The following is a 21,391-nucleotide window of genomic DNA, read 5'->3' on the forward strand; positions in this document are numbered from 1 at the left end:
ATGAAATGAAAATGTCACAAGGCAAAAATGCTTTGCTTGTTCTGTAGTTAGTTGCAGGCATGAGACATAACAGAATAAAAGTATACTTTGTAGAAAAATAACCAAGCGTGTGAGAATTTAAAAGCTGAGAAGAATTAAATGTAGCATTGATGGGATAGTGCTGGAGAAGACCTACCTCTCCCAGGGGAGTAGACAGTGAAAGTCAACATGCTGAAGTGGTCATTTTCATCTTCAAGCCATAGAACCCATGGTTTCAGGGAACCTCAGGAAAGGATGTGCTTCATTCCCTTGCCCCAGGGAAGGCATGAACTGTACGAAAATAACCCCTGACAACTTGGTCCTTACTGCTTTACTGTCCAATCACAAGTCATGATTGTTTAGGTGGTTTGTGCACTCTTAATGGATCCAAAGAGAATGCTGTCCTTTGCGAACATTAATGTATTAAAATTGCTGTGTCTTAAGTCAGGAAGAGCCTTACTTCTGACACTGAGTATGATGGAATACGAGGTTTTCCATCCAAAAGTCATTTATTTTTTTAAGTGATGCTTTAAAAATCCAGGCTTCAAATACATTTTCTCAAATTCTTATTGCTCTTTATATTGAATACCTGAACTTTGTTGCTTCGTATCAGAATGTTATCAGGAAACAAAAAAAAAAGAGCATAATTAAGTTTCCATCATACCTGCAAATCAAGCATAAAGCCGTAGTACATAAATACAGCTTGGGTCATCAGAAAGATCCAAACAGAAAAGGCTTACCTGTAGTGGACTCTTCAGGGCAAGAGTGAGGAACATGTTTTCCACCATGTCTTTTCATCTTCTCTTCAAAGTGTACTCCATGATCTGACAACCTTACCATCAGGAAATATATTGCCTTTATTCACTTACTCATGAAAACCCTTTAGTGTCACCCCGTATCAACCTTCCTCCCCTGGATGTTTATGCCCTTTGCGTTTTTGCAGGGACATATCATAGCTCCCATTAATCATCATCCATCCCATATTTCCATGTTTCATTTTCTAAATCATTTCCCATAAATCAGCCCTCATTTTGGACTGAAGCAGAGATGAATAATAAATAATTAGGAACAGGGGCAGCTGGCTTTCTGGGAAGCTCCCCAACCCATAGTTCCCATATAACACAACTGCTTCATGTTTTGTTGTTTTTTTTTTCTCTGAAAAAATCCAGTCTTTCTAGGAAATACTCCCCTTTTGTTGTTGTTAGGACTTGTACCTCATTGATGTACATGCGTGTTCCCCTGACAAGTGCAGTCTTGCATCCAAGGATGTGACTTGAAGCGCATTCAAGTGAACAGTACTGGATAAACCCTTCTTGCTGTGCTCTTCTCTCACTTCAGTGTCTGTTTGCCTACATTTCCTGCAGACTAGCTTTCCTGTCATCTTATTCCTGCAGCTCCCATTTTAGTCCACAGGAGGGATTTCTGACTGGAGGGTGCAAGAAAGACAGAGCCAGACCCTTCTCAGTGGTGCCCAGTGACAGAACAGGAGGCAATAGGCACAAACTGAAACACAGGAGGTGCTCTCTGAAAATCAGGAAACAGTTTCTCACTGTGAGGGTAGTCAAATACTGGAACAGGTTGCCAAGAGTGGCTGTGGAGTCCTCACATTTGGAGATATCCGAAATCCAACTGGACATGGCCTTGCACCTGCTCTAGGTGACTCTGCTTTGAGCAGGGGGGGTTGGACTGGACAACCTCCAGAGGTCCCTTCCAAGCCAAGCTGTTCTGTAATTCTGATATCTGACTCCTTCCTGAAGTGCCACCCTAACCAACTACAAGATGATGAATTCTTTTTTTTCCTAAAACCAATTTCTTCTGTTCTTCACTCACCACCAGAACTGCTGTCATCATACTGCTGCTACTCCTGTCTGCTTTCATCCCTTCTCTCTGCTTTCGTCTCTGGAAACCAACTTATTCATATATTTTTATACCTCAAAGTTTATCAGTGCTGCCTAAGAATTACTTTTGGCAGAATAACTCTCACTCTTCAAAGGATTATTACTGCTACAGCTAGTGATAATAATAATAATAAAATAATAATAAGATCTTCTATTGTAAGCCTTCGCAATGTGCTTTATTGTCACCCGTGCCTGAGAGTTTTGACTCTTCTACATTCGGCCAGATTGGGCTGTGATTATCATAACCATAAGCAGTGCAATATACAATCATTTATGCCATTATAGCATCCTCAGTCCCCACAGCACTGTCTTGTTTTGTCTATAGTATTACTCTTCTATTCTCTAGAAATCGTTAAAAATAGTATGTTTATTTCTATTTCAGGGTTGAAATTTATCTTGGTGATCCCTTTATTTGATAAGCTTAGTCAATGGAATTGGTTTTACTATTCCCCTTTTCTCTTTTCATGAATTTCCCTTGCTCCTGTAATTTTAGGACTAACATCTTTGAACTTAGAGTTATTTATTATATGTTATGATCTGGACATGAACTGACTGATCACATGAAGATAAATAAAGCAGTGCTTTGGGGATTGCTGTCTTTTTTTAGCAATCCTCACAACGCTTGTTTCTTTTTGTAAAGGAAGCAAAACAAAGTCCTGGAAAAAGTCTCAGACATTGCAGAGTTTGAATCCCCAGCTGGGATCAAATGAGTGACATGAAAATATCAGAGTTCTTTTTATCAAGAAAAAGAACTTTAATGTAATTTCACTGTTGCTACTCAGAATCTTCTTTGAAAGTCCTTTTCTAGTCATGCTTTGTCTGTTAAGTCTAGACTAAATCCTGCCCTTACTTAGACACATCCAGTGTCACCTGCAGCCTTTATTACCAGGACATAAAGCTCTGCTGCTTGGTATAACTTCAGGCCTAAGCCATCTTCAGATCTGTGTCTCTGTGAATTCTCCATAGGCTTAGGCTGTAGAATTACACTGAAACTATGTTTGAATGGGTCATTGCACTGCCATTCCGGGAGGGCTTGTCATCAGACTCATATAGTTCCTTTTGTTCTGCTCTTTATTCATTTTAAATAGATCCTTTGAAACTGAATTAAACAAAACTGTAGAGATGACTCAAAACATAAAGCTGTTATCTCTGTTTTCTTTCCTTGGAGAGATTCCCAAACGGGCTGCACATTTCATGCTCTTACACAGGTTTACAATTGCAGAAAGCTTCTGGAGCTGCAGGAAATGGTATAAGATTCATTATTCTTTGGAGAAAGGATGGACTTTCCCTTCTGAGAACTATTCTAGTCCATGCTATCTCTTGGCATCCACAGCGGAAGCCAGGAGAAACATCTAGTTTTGTTTGCTGCCATCTCTAGAGCTGGCTGCATCTAGAGCTTATGAAAATCCCCAAATTTCTTATTTTTTCTCCATTGTGACTCTCCTGGGGTTCTCCTCAAGAGGCAGGCAGTTGCTTATCTGCAGCTGGGCTTCACATGGAAATCCTGTCCTTTCTGTCGTCTTTCAGTCCCGGTCCATTCCCAGCAGCCTGTTCCCTTTTATGTCTTTCAGCCCACAGTGGCTAGCCACCCAAGACCAATTGCATTCATACTCCAGAGACTTTCTTCTTGCATCAGAGGTTGCTGAATACTTCCATCACAGAAGAGCCCAGGACCTCCCCAGCAGCAATTTTCTATCTTCAACCATTCCATCCTCTGACCACACACATCAAAAAACTTCTAACATTTACAGCCTGTCAAGGGTAAATTGCCAGATTAGATTAGTTTTCCCACCTAGTCCACCTAGTTCAGAAGCAGGAGAATCACTGGCTGCACAGACAGACAGTATCCCCCTTTCTTCCCTTCACAGCTGACTTTTAGAGCAGAAACTGCCGAGGTCTCCTTTACCACCTACAGGCAGGCCCAAACCTACCTCTTCCTATTGCAACTTGCTCTGCGGAGCACTGATCCTGAGAGCTTCAAAAGTTATTATCATTTTCAAAAGTGTATCAGAGCCATGGGTAGTAAAAGTGGTCCTTTGGAATTCAGATTCTTCCACCTGTCAGGAAAGCCCTCTCAGCATGAAAATTAAAGATTAAGAGAATTAATGTCTCCTCTGCCCTGCTACAGTAGAACAAACCAGATCTTGACTGGAAATTCCAAACTAATCTTTACATTGGCTAAATCAAGATGCCTGTTGGGATTAAAATAAGAAAAAGAGAAAAAACTTGCCTCAAAACCATGAGAGTTCATAGTCTCATACATGCTCCAGAGAGGTGCCCTGAGAGAGATCTTTTCCTCTGAGCTGGATCAGTGATGTTGTATCACATAAATCTATGTGTCCAGAGGACAGCAAGGCATAGAGATGTTCCTCCAAATCTTTCTCTATCTCTTTGATCCGGCCACTCTTGGTGGCCAACCTTTGTGCCCATCATTTAGACTGCAGCAGCACTAGATGCAGAGGAAACTGTGAGGAACCATGCTATTTGCAGGCTGGAAGCTGCTCTGGTGGCCAGAATTAGAGGCTTTTCCACCACCTCTCAATTCTTACAGTCTCCTTTGGCTGTTGCTGCTGCTACTGCTCAGACAGGCAGAGCTGCACAAAACATTATTATTTCATGTGTCCAATACCATCCCATCTTGTCCCACCCCACCCCACACCTTTTCTGGGTGCTTAGCCTCTGCCATTGTAACTTGCTCAGGACTGGCTGGAGGATGGTTTCTGCATACGTGGGGAACATTCAGACTGTTGAAGCCATTTGCTGTCTCAGGCTGAAAATGAGCCCCCTAGCAAGACATGCAGAACTGAAGAGGCTGTGGAAGTAAGATAAGAAAACCACTGATGCCCAGGGGGTAGCAGAGCATTCAGAGAAGCCTAAAGAGTTGTGACCCTGTAAACCAATGATAAACACAAGAAAACTCAGCTCTAGCCTGGCACCAGAGGAAGGACTTGTGAGCTCCCATTAGCAACAAACAGTCTTTTCAAGGTTCCCTTTCATCGAGTTGATGTGGCTGAGACAGAAACATAACCAGAACATAGTGGAGCATACCCTGAGTTTGAAAGCCTACAATCAACAAGTCCAGACACCCTTGCCCTAGCAGGGAAGCTGCCTGGATCCTGGTTCCCAACCTCCTGCAGGGCTGCACCTTATCATCTACCTGATCTCCTAAAATGCTTCTTCTTCTCTTTGACCATTCCAGAGCTATTTGCCTCTTGCTCTCCTGAGGGAGCCCCAGTCAGGAGTTGCAAGGTACAGCTCAGCATGTTGACTGTCATGGCTGTCAGATACATCTAGTAAGACTTAACTAGTAGGGCTCCCAAGGACTGTCCCATGATGGTCTCGGATGCTCAGGGAACCCAAACCACTCCACAATCCCGCAGGGCAGCAGAGTACCCTTTGGGCAGACAGTCCCAGGTAGTTGTTCTAATCCCACCTGGGGAGGGGACAAGGGGAGATGGCTGCACCTCAGCTCCCAAATGCAAGTCGGGAGACGAGGCAAGGCCGGAACCCTTCTTCCCCGGGAACCAAGAGATGAGACCCCCTTTCCGGCAAAAGAGCCCCCGACACAGCTCCGAGGCCGCTCATGCACCGGGATCCCCCGTGCGGAGGACCGGAACGCCTCGCCACCGCGGCCGGGACCCGCGGACGCTCCGCGCTGCCCCGGCGCCGCCTCGGCCGCGGCTCGGTGCCTGCCCGCGCTGCCCTTTCCTCTGCTGCCCCCCGGCGGCCCCGGACGGCCCGGCAGCCGCGCTCCCCCCCGCCAGGGCCGCGCCAGACCTTCTCCATCTGCCCCTCATCCCCTCCGTTCCCCAACCGGCCGTGAGGGCCGCAGCGGCCACCCTACGGGCTTGGTGTTAATGCAGACTGTGAATGCAAGGCCTCGGCCCCTTCCTTCAGCAGCCGTTTGGAAATGAGGGCATCACAAACGCTGAGCGGTGGTGTGTCAGCCGGGCTGCATGCGTCTCTGCAAGACACACTGTTCTTGTGTAAAAGAGTGAGGGGGGATGGGGTTATTTCCTCCATATATGGATTAAGTCTTTCCCCCAGAGTGGAGACTCCAGCAAAACTAGCCTAAAAGCTTTTGTAAACATAACTATTTTCAACAAACATTTAGTTTTCTGTTACACTAAGGCATAAGTTACGCATCTCTTTAATGAGCAGATGAGATCTCTGGGCAGATTACGAGTTCTACTTCCCTCCTGTAGCTTAGAGAGTACGTCATCCAGGCTTCCTTGAAGATGAAGGGAGGGAATAAATGGAAACAGATTTGTGAACCTTCACTTTTCAGTAGATTGCCTGAAGGCAGTGGTACATTAAGAAATGTCCCTGTCACAAGTGAGAATCTTTTTGCACCAGTCATTTGCATGCTGAGCTGTCCCCCCTTCAACTGTCAGACATGATCTCTTTTAAAGACATTGATTTAGCCTACTTGAATCTATGTGTATGATTTAGAAGAAGATTTGGCTGCATGTTCTGTGTCCTTATCCACACCTAGCACGTGCCAGAGGTGTTCTTCCATTTAACTGTTTTCTTTCAGATGAAATACTCCATACATACAAGGTCCTTCAGGATCTGCCACCCCTGTGTTTTTGTTTATGGACCTGCTTATCTTATACACTGAAGATGCTGAGTTCAGTTAGCCTTCCTTGCTCCATTATGAGTACCAAAGAAGTAGGCAGGACTTGCTATAGCAGGTAGTAGTAATGCGTTGCCTTTCTCTGAAAATAAACGAGGCTGAACTGAAGATGCTTACTGATACTGGTGCACTGAATCATCTTCTGGGTGAAGCCAGGTAGCTCCAAGGACTAAACATCCCTTGACTTCAACAGAGATAGGCTTGCAAGGACAAAGTGTGGGTTCAATGTGTCATGTGATATACTAGAGTATGCTGTGGTGGTAGGAAATATAATTAGTGAAAAAAAAAAAAAAAAAAAGAGAGAGAGAGAGAGAGAGAGAGAGAGAGAAATCACCTGGGACTTACGACTATGTATTTATTTATGTCAGACCTCTTCCAGAAAGTGTCTGCTGAAAGTAAGCAGAAGAAGCAATGTCTATTTTGACTGTAAACACTTTACAGCAGGTAATTTTCAAAGGGTTTGACCAGCAGTTAGAACACTGGGATCCTAATCCATTTAAGTTTGGCCATTAAATAGCAGCAATTACAATTCCCCTCTGTACTTCCCTCTGGGTATATTCACAAACAACTGGAGATATAAATACCATTGAGGAGCTCTTGCTTTTCTGACATTCATAGCGATCTTCTTGGCATGTTTCAGCTCCTCACCAAAGACATGAAGCAGCGGCTGGGTTGTCAAGGGGAAGGCGCAACAGAAGTGAAGAGGCACCCCTTTTTCAAGAGCATGAATTTCAAGCGGTTAGAAGCAGGAATGCTGGATCCTCCCTTTGTCCCTGATGTAAGTATGATACACAGAACACCCACTGGCCTCTTTCAAGAGATTTGTTTCTAAAATAACTTCCCATTCTTAGAGCTGTCATCACTGCATGTATGGGTAGCAGACCTAGGAAGATGTGATAAGCAGTAGGGCTGAAGTGGGGAGGCTGGGAGGAGGAGGAGAGCTGTTCTGTAGATATGCGTGCATGCAGGGTAGGTGGGCCTCTACATAGGGTGTTAACCTGGGGCTTCTTTCATTCCCACTTATTTTACCAGTCTTCCTGTGTGACACTGGAGACACCACTATATCTGTTCATGCCTCGATTCCCAAGCTTTAAACTTGGAACCTCTATATTCTCTTAGCCATAGTAGTAGTGTGAGAATAAATATGCTCAGGACCAGATGGTGCTTGGAAAAATCAGCAATGAAAGCCATATGAATACACATAGGTATATAGATATATATGCTGAGGTGAGATCAGAATTAGAAAGTCCAAAGCTCTAAAGAACTGAGGAATGAACCGGATTCTTATGAAAACAGGCATTTGTTACAGAAAGTCTGAGTAGGTTCAGATATCGTGTCACCTCAGGCAGAACACTTGGAGCTGAGATAGCATTTTTAACTTACTCTTGTTCATGGGGGGTAGAACCCAATGCTGAGTCCTTACTCAGGTTTACACACCAGTCTCACACATACTGAAAGACTGTTGCATTGGCAATAAGAAAACTTTTTCCACCCTTTTATGGTATAGCTCTCTACCCCAGTGCAGAGTTATCTGATTATTTTCCTCCTGCAGGGCTCTCTTTCTGGGTAGGCCTCCTGTCTGTAAAGTTCCCATATGGTTCTAAGTAAACACTGCCATTTTAACTTATTAAGGAAAGTAACATCTTGGCAGCTCTCATTCACGTTGCTGCAAACTCAACCAAACCAAAGTGGTTTAAAAGCTACAAAAGTTTACTTTAGCTGCTCTGGTTTTGCTTTACATTTTACTATGCGGCCTAGTTATTCCTGCCAATTAGCCCATGGTGTTACGACCTGCTTTAGTGGGAAGAAATAGGAGACAAGCTACTATTTCTTTCTGATGTAGAAAATTAGAAAATTCTGGGCTGAAATTTGGGATTCGCCAGAGTGTACTAAAAGCTTAACTGTGGCATGTAAGGCCCAGAAGGCACCTCTTATAGACATATTTGCTAAAGCAGAGGCACATAAATTTTTATGGCTATTTATTGGGAACTCAAGAGCTGCCTCTAATTTAAATTATTTGGCACTTCATCCATAGATTTCCAAGTCTTTACTGAAGTCAGCTGAATTGCCCAAAGCTATATAGCCAATGGCAGAGGTTGTAATCTAACCCATCTTTCTCCGTCCTCCTCTAGCCTTCTTTGTCTCCACAAAAATGTTGTGGATTGCAGCCACCAGAAATGCAAAGGGATGCAGCCTCCAGCAAATACGACTTTCGTTAGGAATTCGTTTGATTTGTTTGGTCACACTGCTCAGCTCTAGGTAAAATACTGCACAGTTGGACCACTGGGCTGTGCAGTCATGGTACCATGTGTTGACAATATAATTCAACATGTGCCTGAGTTTGTTAGGTTGGGCTAATTCCTCAAGCCACCCCTCAATTTTTCCTGTGCATCAAAGGGTAACTTTGTGTGGCTAATGGGAGCTCTCTAAGCACACAAATGACCCCACTATGTCAGGTAGCCAGTGATGACTCTTTCTGTTTTCTATGGCTGACTGCTGGAATATGAGCCAAGGCAGCATCACTGCAAAAAGTCCTGTGTGTATCCCAGAAATCTGAGTAGTTTAGAAAGGTAAAGCCATTTGGCTATTTGCTTGAAGAAATGCAGCCACGGTAAAAGAGTTAATAGAGGTGATTCTGGACAGCTTCCAGCAGCTGAGCTATTAATAAAAACAATGGAAAAATGCCAAAAGATCTTCTGTTTTCTTTAGCTGTTAGTATACATTCCTTTAAACTTTTAAGCTGCAAAACCCACAGCTACCTGTGCAGAAGGTCACTTCTAATTGAGATCCCTTTTCAGAGCTGTCTCCAGTGTGTCACTCATAAATATTCTGTCTTTCTGTTGTTCCCTGTCTAGAAGAAAAGGCTATTGAAGGCTTTGATTTTTTCCTTGCTTTCCATCCTTTTCCCCTCACCTCTTAACCATATGCTATATGGATGACTAAAACCCACTTTGTCTGCACTGATGCTTTAAGGACTTCAAAGTGGGACGCTTAACGTGCTTAAAGCAAAGTCAGCCTTTGATGATAAACATGCAGGCAGAGCAAGTCTAGAGAAGCAGGATGCGTAGTCACTTGTTGTTAGGCATTCTCACTTGACTGAATCTGTGAATAGAAGCACATGGTCAGACTCAGAAATATTTTTTCTCTTGCTGTTTTTTTTTTAATTCTTCTGCTGAGATAGCCCAGAGCAGTATACTGCAAGGATGTGTTAGACATTGAGCAGTTCTCCACAGTGAAAGGAGTAAACCTGGACCAAACAGATGATGATTTCTATTCCAAGTTTTCCACAGGATCCGTGTCTATTCCATGGCAAAATGAGGTAAGGATGTGTCATAGTAAAATTACTCCAATAAAACCCCTAACACAGATGGTTTTAGAGGAGCTGTATATTTCCAGTAATATATAGCTACTGCATAACTTGCCAGACTCTAATGATTTCATGAGTTACAAATGATCTCTTTCAAGATCTAAAATGTACCACAGATGTCAAGTTCAGGTGACTGTATCTGTTGGCTGTGCATATTTGTGTAAATTGGCAAGGATCGTACTGTACTTCCTTCTCCTGTATTTCTGCAGAGGTGTTTTGACAACAGCTCTGAGGAACTTCCGCAGGATGGATGGCAGTCCTAATGGACTCCATTTGTGATCCTCATCTAACAGCAGTCCCACTTGGGCAGAGAGGTGTTAAGAACAGGGATTTTTTGAGTATGCCTGAATTTACCTAATATTCTCCATTGTGAGAAAGAAGAAAAGACTAGAAGTGTGTGGATCAACCTCTAATAAGACTGATGTGCAAGCACACAGAACAGATTCAGCCTCTCTTTTTCATAATTCTTATTTACCTTCTATAGTTACCGACAGGAATTCAACTGTTACCTCTCCTAACACATTGCTCAAGCTGTTGATGGCAGATGGTGATCCTGATCCTGACTTTGAACTACCTGGTGCTACTGGAATCTATTTAATGCAGATGTGTCACTTCTTAATTTCTTTCTTTCTTTGTTTCTTGCCTATTGTATTCCACCAGATGATAGAAACAGAGTGTTTTAAAGAACTAAATGTGTTTGGACCAAATGGTACTATTTCACCAGACCTAAATAAAAGCTTCCCTCCAGAGCCACCCAAGAAAGGATTGCTACAGAGAATATTTAAACGACAGGTGAGATCTTTTATGACTAAAATAAGAAGCACTATTCTAGATGGCCAGTGTCACATACCATGTTATGATGGTATTTATGCTGACAGAACATCTTAGAGAGGGCTGTCCATCACAGTCCAATTGCCAGTTAGCTGGCAATTTCCTAATACTGATATACAGATCTGCAGATATCCTATATCACCAGAACCATCTTTTTTCATCAGCTTTGTTTCCAGTGGTTGAAAACTTCTTACCCAAACTATTTTTCAGTGGTATGCTGAAATGCCTTTTGAAATGGTTGTTTTTGATAAGTTCCTTAAAAATCCTTGATTTATGTGTTAATTAAAAAGGAAAGAAAATGCAAAAGCTGAGTGAGATAGTCAAGGCAAGAAATCGAGGCTCTAGAAAAGAGAACAGACCAGAGAATATCTGATATACAGCTTTCATGTGGCATCATGGCACAATTTGCAAATCCAAATAACATTCTTAGACTTATGTATTTCTATAGGGTTAAAGTCGCGCCTCAGCATTGGCAGGTAGCCTCTGTATTAGTCAGATTTAGTAGATACTGACATTTTGCAATGAACTGAATTTATTCGTGGAGTTCAAGTGAGTCTTCCTCAAGAACTCCCATGGTCCTCCTGACCTAGAGAGAATACAGGTAAGAACTGAAGAGTATTTTACAGCCAGAGGTCTTCAAACAAATATCTTACAGTACAGTCAGTACATTATCACCATAAAATTAACAATGTTGGGCTAAAAGAAGCTTGGCATATTTGCAGAAGCTAATTGTCATTGTTTTCCTCTTTCTATAGCATCAGAACAATTCAAAGAGTTCTCCAAATTCAAAGGCCAGTTTAAATCACCACATAAATTCAAATCACGTAAGTTCAAACTCCACTGGAAGCAGCTAGTTCTGACTCAGTTTTATGAAACGTTACATCCTTCCACTATAGTCTATGGAGCTTCTATGGATGAGAGAGCATCCACCGTTCAGTCAAAAAAAATAAATAAAAAATAAATAATAAAAAAAAGGATCTCCCCAAAATGGAGATTTTCTACCCATTCCTTCCAGTGGAGCCTCGCATTTTAAGAAGAAATTTCCACTCAGGTCTGTTTCTGGAGGTGGCACTCAAGACTGTGTGAATCAAATTTGTCTATTTAGAACATTGCAATAGAAATTCAATGAACATGACTACTTGCACGTATTTAAATAGCATCATACTAGAACTGAATTTTGTCTTTATTATTTTTAAAGAAAAGTTTTGTAAATTTCTCTATTGTCTCAGTTTACATTTTGTACATTTGTATTTAAATGAAAGTCAGACTTTGGAGGTGTATATTTTCCAAGCAGCAGCTGTAAAGCCATGTGTTTTAAGACATTTTTTTAAAAGAAAAACAAAAAATGTGACTCAAGACTTCCAGAGCCTCAAACGAGAAATCATTCTTTTTAGTAAATCTAGAAAATTATTCATAAATCACTTTATCAGACTGGGTTTTATTGACATGCATTTTTATGGAACAGTTTATTCTTAATTATTTTACATCTGTATATTTGGTTTACAGCAACACTGCATACATTTCTCCTCTTCATTAATTTGTAATGTCTCGCATTAAATGCTAAAAGATACTGACAAGACTTTGATGTATTCACGAATACTACTTGCTATGCCTAAGGTTTGTGATGTCATTGGACCAGCACAGCTGAGATTTGCACTTATTTACGTGGTTAGCTCATCATAATTTTCTTGGTTAGAAAGAGAACCCTATTTTAAACTCTTCTCCTTCACTGGTTTTTGAACCATTTCTGATGACAAGAAGAACAAAACCGAGTGAGAGGTAACCAGGAAAGCAAATGACCGTTTCTTTTTCAAGAACTGCACCCACTGAAATTAGAGCAAAACTCTAAGTGTTCTCAGTGCTGCAGTCAAAAGTCCAAGGCTTTTCCACAGTCGCTCATACCAACCAGGTAGCAAGAGAGAAATTTGAGAGTCTGGTTTATACTAACCATGAGACTCATGTCAGCTCTCTAGAGCTGAGCTGTGAAAATTCGGAGCGGGATCTGAGCTGCTTTTGAGCAGTAGCAGAACCTTTAAGTTGTGTCTGCATTTCAGAGTTCTTTCACAGTCATGGCAGACGTACATGACTCATCCCCTCAGTTAGGTCCTTGACTTAATTGAATAAAATGTTAGTTATGAAATAACACTTCCCACTTTTGTTTCCATCTTTCTTTGTCCAGGATCCTTTAACCATTGTTAAAGACATTGTTCCCACTAGTATAAACAGGATCAGTCAGGATCAGTAGCAGTACCTGAGACACCTGAATCACACTTTTCTCAGGCTACCATCTATTATTTTTAAGATCAAAAATATGGTTGCTTCCCTTCAACAGGAATTGGAAAACCTTTGTACCCCCAAGTGCAGCAATGATCTCCATAGACTAACATATTCTATAAAACAGATTTGTTCATCATGCTCATTGCAATGTTGGCTAAAGTAGGCTGATGAGTTCACTCCTTTGGGTCAACAAGGAACTTCTGATGCTCAGGCTGCTGTGTCTAAAGCCCTGTTAGGTAGCAGTGCAGTTATCCCGGGGTACTAGGAAGCACTATTGCTGAAGAAATCTAAGTAGCCAAAGTTCATTAGTCTAGTAGTTTATATCTTCTATCTGGCCAATGGAGAAGAGTAAAAAAATGCAGATTACTAATGGTGTGAGTCACAAAAATTACATAGTAGAACACCATGAAGACATGAAGGAGAGATTGGACAGTCAGGATTTGCATAAAGCAGCTTACAGAGAAATGGAAAGAAGATGGGACTTTGGTGCCTTTTTCAGAAGTAAAATATGTTAAGATGCAAGTCCACATAATTCCAAAATCTTCCAGTTTTCCTGGTCACTGGGACAAGCAAGAAAGATGTGTAAGTGTGCCATAACTTCACCAAGAATATGTTTGCCCTTTTCCCTCAGATCAGTGTGGCACAGAAATTCCTTTTTCCCATGTAGATGGTGCTCAGGGAGAGCTTCAGCCACTCTCCCATGTCAGATGATGGCATTGCAGATCATACAGAACATGCAAGATTGTAGAGAGATAGTAATAGGTCTGAATTTTGAGGAATTTTTTCTCTCTCATCATCTGCAAAGTAAATCTATAATGGTTTCAACTTCCTGACAGGAGGGGAAGGAAATATTGTAGAGGTGAAAGCCACTGCATCTGGAGGGGTCTACTACCTCCAGTTCCATTCTCACAGCCTGATGGAAAGCCACCTAAGTCAGCAGGATTCTGGTCGGTCACTTTGGCATGCTCTGCATGGACATATACTTGCTCTGAGAGGTTTTCCCAAGCCTTCTTCAATGACATGTAGGATTTCAGCTGCTTTCAAGAGAAGTAGGTGAGAAGTAGAGGAACATATCATAGCCAGACCGCTGATGTGTATCAGTGCACCTGAGGCAAGATGCACTTCTTAGTTCGTAGAGAGCTCCAAGGGATGTGCAACTCAAATCTGGTTTTGTCACTCAGAGGCATCACCTTCTAGCAGCATTGTACATTTTATGTCTGTGCACAGTCAGCTGACTTCATCCTGTGCACTGATGCCAGTGGAAGGGGGTGCTGGCTGAGGGGCTAGGGTGAAAGATGGAGCTCTTTTCTCCACTACCGCCATTGCCTCACTTTGCAGCAAGAGACGAGCATATTCCCCCATCAGAAAAATGTGGCTGAGAAGACCTACCACATGGGGAAGAAAAAAGGACAGCTGGAGGAAGGCTTAGCCCATTTATGTTTCATGGGATAAATCTGTTAAGACTGCAGCTATTGGCCCAAGTGCTTAATTTCCTTCATGTTACCAGTGTGGCACATGAAGACTAAATTTTATTTTTTTAACACCTCCCATTTGGGAAATCCCAATAATACAAAACCCTTATTGAAAGCTGGTGAGCAAATTGCAAAGAGATTGTAAATGGCCTTATAACTCTTATATGCTATCTGCCTTAACTAGTGGTGGATTACTTTGTTATAGGACAACAGTGAGTAATAGCAAATGTGCCTTCTCCTGCTCTCCTTTCAGCTGGGACAGTTCATTACTCAGCACCTCTAGGACTCTAGCAGTGGACACACAAGGACAGCACAAAGTCCTCAGATGACAAAAGTGGCATTCAGTGGGCCCTGATACTTGGAATTTATAATGCTAGGGTTAGATATCCTGAATCCTCCAGATGGTATGGAAGAAGGATGCTTATGCCCACCTGAAAAGTCAAGCCTGGATCTCAGCCCCTTGGGAGCAGTGAATGAGTAAAGGGAGAGATAGAAAACTAGATTGTTTGAGGGGGATTTCATACTGCTTCCCCAGCTGCTGCTATCCTGTCCAACAAACTTTAAACAGTAGTATGATGCTTGGGCAGCAGAATTGTCATACTCTTTCAGTATCCAAGTCCTGAAAGATTTCATGAATATCATATATCACTAATGACAATGAACAGTCCTAGGAATCTTATAGTCAGGGTTTGCCTACACAACAAAACCTGTAGGATTGTCTTTTTCATTGCTGCTTTCTTCATCTTCTTCTTCTTTTTTAATAATTGTATATTATTATTCAACTCATCAGACATTCAAGACTGGAGAGGAATAACAATCTTCTCACTTCCATTTTGTGGCCAGGTGCAATCTGAGCACAGAATTTAGGTCTGAAGCCCTGCCCTGCATAGCCAGACATCTAGAGAAAATTGGCATTTGTCTCTGTGGAGCCAAATTCAAAAACACTAGGAGCCATAGGTGTTCAGGGCTTTGAAAGAACAGAATTATAATTTCATTATACAATCTTGGAGAGCATTTGCAAAGTGAATAGGTCTGGGTGTAGGTTTGCACATAGCAAAGGAACAGAAAGGAGTAGCTATTTAATGGATTTTTAAACTGATCAATTTTCTGTATCTTCTTTCTATTTATGATACAGATTCTTTCAAAACGTGATACAGATGTTCAACAGTTATTTTCCACATTGTCTCAATGTTCACATATGTCTTACAGCGTTTTTCCCACCCTCTGGTTGGACGAGAGGCTTTTTGAAACAAGTGAATAATGAGGGGAAAATAACAAATAATAAACTCTTACGTGTGCACTCTTGGCCTAGATTATCTAAAAAGAATTTTTTACAAGAACAGCTATGACTCAGATGTTTCTGTACAAAAACCTGGTAAAGGTGTAAAGATAATCAAACCAAAAACATCCTGGAGATCAAAGTGAATGTTAGTGGATGGCAGAGTTCAATACTGCAGTGTTCACCTGGCCCTACTGCCTAGCAGCTGGCAGATAGGGATGATACCAGGTATCCATAAGAACAATTTGACCTGTCTTGTTTTGCAGTCATCCCCTCCCCCAGAAACCATGATGAAGAGTGCCACCAGCAGTAGGTAATCAAATTTTGCTGGCACAGTGATGTGTATGATTACAAGACACCGATTCTTAATTTTGTTCAACTAGAACTCAGGTCCTAACTTGAATTCTTTGCTTTCTCTGTCAAATCCAGTAGCTTTGTCAGTACTTTTTCAGTACTCATGAAGCCTCAGCTGACAAGCAAACCAGAAAAGCAATCTGTAATACTAATAACACCATCAGGAGGACAGGGAAGAGAAGGTCTGAGCTCTGGAGTACAATGTGAAAACCACCACAATGTGTGTGTCTTCAGCAAGTGCCAAATGGCAGTTATTATCTCACATCACTGCGCATTCGTCCTTGGTTCATAGTATGTTATTCATAGTTTTTTGAGTAATCTGGAAATTGCATACACAAGGTCATATTAAACGTAGGGTTGGGCCCATGGCTCAGAGACAAGATCATCTCTGTGAGGAAGTCAGACAAAAGAGCTTGAAGAGACAAGCAGGGACCCATTCAACCTGCTCGAACAGCCGTCACACAGGTCTGTGTTCCCAGGGCCTGAGCCTCAGCCAGGAGCTCTCAATGTAGACTTCTCTGGAAGAGCAATAAATGCACACTCTTATAGCACTTCTCATGGCTATCCATGGAACAGGTGGCCGCAGGACAAGATATGGGTGTTTCAGTCTCTGCTCCATAGTTGTGATTTATTTTTTCAGTTCGGTAGCAAGTTCTAATACTCACCTGTTAAATATCTCAGTGCAGATGAGATCATTCATCAACATTGCTAGGCACTTCCTACACAGTCTTTTAAGAGACTGGACTTTGCTTTGAAAGAACATCCTTGGGTTAGTCTGTCCCCTGGGACATCTTCCTTCACATGTGTAGCATGAAGCACAAAGTGGCCTCTGGAAGCTTTAGTGGTCCAGGGTAACATTAATAATACCTAGGTGCCAACTTGACAAAAACACCACTTGAACTCCTTGGCTGTCACTGCAGCAAATGAGTCTGGTGGTGAATGGAGCTGGAACCAGAGACTTAAAAGCTCTTCTGCCTGAGGATGGCCCTAGTCTGTCTCAGGCTGCAGGGAGGTACATTTGGCATTGAAGTTTGGGAATCTGCAATGGCTCTGTTCAATGCCTCCATGGAAAAAAATGTTCCAGAGTTGTCTATGTCAAGCCTTCCACAAATATGAGCTGCAATTTAAAACACTAAAAGTTACTTAGATTAAGAATAATAATGACTAACAACCTTATGCTAAAGCTGAAAGTCTATGTAAGTTTAAAACAATTACTCACTTTCATGTGCTGGGCAGGAAACAATCTCCTTTAGATATACTAAATAGCATTATTTATCTAGTCCTGGCTGGTAATAACTTTCTGCACTTAGCTACAAAAAGAAAAGAGGAAGAAATCGGTCCAGAGAATGTTGCAATTTTATTTTTTTTTTAAGGATAACTACCAAAGAAGGTGAAAAGCCCACAGCATGCCACAGTATTATATGCTCACCTCCCCCAAACTTCTCCATGATAAAACAAATACAAGCTGCTGCAGCTGGTTCAGCTAAGCTAGTGTCCTGTCAGATGGGTTTAATGAAAGAAACAATTTTAAACAGATCATTGCCTGTTCACTAAAATGAATATTACTGCTTGTGCAGAAGTATTCTCCTTGTTTTATGTACGTGGAGCCAGAAGTATTGTATTCCTATTGCACCCATGTTTTACTTCAATCCCTGGCCAAACCTCTCTGCAATTTTTCTTTCCCATTCTTAAACGTGAAGGGATGCTCTCTGTCTATCAATAGAAAGCACTTTGGAGCCTGTGCATAAAACAAATCAATACCAATTCTTTGTATTACTATTTAAGTGAAATAGGTTTAATATAGCTGCTCTTATTTACATGACTATGGAGATGACTCTTGTAAATAAGGGCTCTTTTTATTATTGGTTTGCCTTAGTTCTGTAGAGAGATAACAGAACGCACTTCACTTCTGTAAAGCCTTCTCCAACAGAAGCTGAGATGACAGTGTAAATGTTAAAGTATTCGCTTCTTATTTGAGTGCTAGCTAGTAATTGCAGCATTCAGACGAACACTTCCTCTTTTTTATATTGGAAACAATTATAGGAAGGGGACAAAATGACATTCACTGGTTCAACTTCACAATCTTTCTCTTTTTGGCCAAGCCTACAAACGAATTCCTAGGTACCAATTAAGTGAAATGCTGTGTGAAGTCACAAAGACGCACGCGTGGCAAACATTGGGTCAGCTCACTGCCCGTCTCTGAAAACAAAGAGGTAACCACATGCTGGGATCAATGGACTCCAAAGGGAACTCCAAGTTTTCTGGATAATCAGCGGTCCCGTAGAGAAGATTCACTCCCAGAGAAGAAATATTTCAGGTAGTGGCTGGATGACAAATGTGTTTTCCTTTCTCATCACCCCACACGCAGCTGTTAAATATGTTTATTAGCAAGCTCAAATGGTTTATTTCATGTGTATCGAATGCGATCTCCCTTAATTGCATTTCTTTTAAACACTGGACACTCTTCTGAAAGACTTAACATTTTAGCCTTACGAAGGTGAAAGTTGTAAAAACTTTATTTTGTGTTTCTGAGCAATGTAGATAGACCTAAAGATTTCATGAACTATCATGTGGTTGCCCATATCTGACTAATAATTAAATTGTAAAATTGCAGTTTCATATTAGGGTTAGTCTTTTCACCTGCTTCAAAAATTAAAAATCATATTTGGTATATAAACATACACAGAATATCCTTCTGATCGAATTTCAAGAGCATATCCAGGATTAAATGTTTTTAAGCACTTCTAATACTGTAGTCTATAAGAGGAGCAGACACTTCTAAAGCAATGTTAAACGTTGTCTTTCATAACTGAGTCAACAGATCATTTTTGTAATAAATTAAAGCAAGTGTTCTCAACTAGAAGAACTAGTGGCTGTTGGTATTGTACAAAAAATCATTCTAGTATCCAAAGGGTTATGGGTGGGGAGGGTCTGTTTGGTTTTGTTTCTCTTTCCAGGGAGATCTTTAACATTGTTTGATGAAGCTAGTTTCATTTGAGATTGTTATTGAAGATAAAGGCTTCTGTGTTCTATGGCTGCTTGGATTCTTCGTACATAATGTCCTAGTAATGTCACAGTGCTGCTGTATCTAGATCAAACCACTGTTTTGATTGTTTTTTGTTTTGGTTTGTTTTGGTTGGTTCTTTTTTTTTTTTTTTTTTTTTTTTTGCTTTTTTAATAAATTCTTTAATTTAAATACTTGAAAACTATGGTTTGCTTTAATGAGGCATATAATCAAATAGGGCTTCTTTAAGTCCTTGGGATCTTGAAGATGACTTCAGTGAGAGTTGCAGCTCATATCTTCCTAGATGCCTTTGTGACTTTATATATGTTAATAGTACTGTCTTTTCCATTTTCATGGAGAGTGAGGGAACTAAAAACCAAATTGAGGTTGTATATTCCTTCGCAGATAGGAAGTTCAGATTCTCATCTGAAAGCACGACTGTGTTTTCCCTGGGATGTCCTTCTTTCCTTACCTCCCCTGCCTTCCTCTGCGATATGAGCCTTCAGCCAACACAACTCTTTTTGACCTTAAAAATAAGTTGAAGGAAAGGATGACAAAATCACTAGTAGGGATGTGGGCTGCAGAAGACATGAACTATTTTTTGAAGTTGAGCATTGTCTGATTTATGAGGCCCTACAAAGGGCTTTGTCTAAGCTCCAATTAGGCAGAGGGAATGTGTTTTGAGGAAGAAAACAACAACCATCAAAACATGCCCTTCAGTACTCTGTACACAGAGGATCGAAAACAAAGTAGCTGCAAAATCAGTAGAAGGAAAGTTGTGTGCCACTTTTTCTTTAAGAGGAAAAAGACAAATCTTTCAAAGAAGCATGACGAATATTTTTATGAGCCTGCTAATGGCAAACAGTGTTTGCATCAAGTTTCATGAAAGAACATTGTGAAAACAGATTATCTGCATGAAAGCAGCTACATCCAACAGCTATACTCAGTAAAACCTAAGGTAATAGACTACACAAATTCAGGTCATGCATATTATCACTTTCCAAACAAACCAAGCCATTTTTCACAAGATTTTAACAATCTGAGAGAATGCGAGATGAAATTTTATTACTTCTCTAACAGTTCTTGGTGGTTTTGTTCTCTCTGTATCTTGATGTCCTCTCCATACAGCAACATGTTCCCTCTTGAGAGATGTAATCTTCCCTAGATTTTTCCACTATCTCTGGCATGAGATGTTCAGCTTCTCAGAGGAAAGTCATTACATTATTTTGAAGGAAATCCAATTAAAAAAAAAAAAAAAAAAAAAAAAAAGTCAACTTTTTGAATTCCTTAGGGGGCTTTGCAGATGAATAATACCATAAATGGGCCTGACTCTGCAATTTCAAGTCCATGGGAGAGGAGACAATACAACTTTCTGCCAAGTCAGTGTCTAAATTTTTGGGCTTTGTAATTCTATTTCATGTCTAGTATAGAGTAAAAGTCAAAAATAAAATGAAAATAGGGCCTCCTAACAATTGGTGCTCTGACTCGTCCTGAGTGGAGAAGAGTAACTCTGCTACAGATGCTGAGCAGCTTCAGTAGCCCATTTAGAGATGCTTGGTTAAACTTTACCTCATTTTCATATTTAATTTTTAATTACAGTTTATCACTGTTAAATTGTTTCTTAATTAAAGGAAAGTGGCTTCCTCTGCTGAGAGTAAACTTCAGCAGCATCCTAACAGTGCAGGCCTCTGTGTACCTCTGTTAGCTTATATGGCAGAGGCTTGGGATGCCATAGGGATGCTCCAGACCTGCTAATCTGGGGTCATTGCAATGTAATAAAGATGAAAATATCAGAAGCAGGGAGGCAGGTAGGTTGCTTTTTTTTTTTTAAAAAAAAAAAAAAAAAAGCTTGCAGATAGAAAATGGTTTGCCAAACTAAATTTTAAAAGCACACATTCAAAGGTGCAAAGCCACACACTTAAGAAATGCAGGAACGAAGGTTGCCTGTATTCCATTAATGTCATTCCCTTGTCCTTATGCACCACTATTATTATGCCCTCACATAATAATATGTTATTATTATGCATTCACTCCCAGAAGAGAAACTAACCTCTGGCAGATTTACAATGAAAACCAGATGCATCCTCTCTATGGCATCTGCTAATACATTATGTGTGTCAGACTTTCATTTAAGTCTAAAGTAAATATTTTCCTCCAGGGAAAATCTCACCTAATTGGCTGCTCCCCTCCGTTTGCAGTAGTAGTGCAAATTGCGAATTCTGAAAAAAGCATTTAGGATAAGTACATCCTGCTCT

At 41.0% G+C, this 21,391-nt stretch overlaps 1 protein-coding gene across 3 annotated transcripts in view; it reads left to right on the forward strand.

Moving 5' to 3' along the window:
* The window catches only part of GRK5 (G protein-coupled receptor kinase 5), a 165,393-nt gene extending 146,065 nt beyond the window's left edge, over window positions 1-19,328 (forward strand). Inside the window, exons 13-17 of one of the 3 annotated variants that reach the window (XM_035329334.1) lie at window positions 7,193-7,330; window positions 9,734-9,871; window positions 10,580-10,711; window positions 11,506-11,574; window positions 18,235-19,328. In XM_035329334.1, coding sequence (XP_035185225.1) covers window positions 7,193-7,330; window positions 9,734-9,871; window positions 10,580-10,711; window positions 11,506-11,574; window positions 18,235-18,264 — 507 coding nt within the window. In that variant the 3' untranslated portion in view covers window positions 18,265-19,328. Of the gene's footprint in view, window positions 1-7,192; window positions 7,331-9,733; window positions 9,872-10,579; window positions 10,712-11,505 lie in introns of all 3 variants that reach the window. The other 2 variants (XM_035329335.1, XM_035329336.1) reach the window with 2 other exon arrangements.
* Window positions 19,329-21,391: the final 2,063 nt, after the last annotated feature.

This window comes from Oxyura jamaicensis, chromosome 6 (assembly GCF_011077185.1).
Source record: "Oxyura jamaicensis isolate SHBP4307 breed ruddy duck chromosome 6, BPBGC_Ojam_1.0, whole genome shotgun sequence".
Lineage (NCBI taxonomy): Eukaryota > Metazoa > Chordata > Aves > Anseriformes > Anatidae > Oxyura > Oxyura jamaicensis.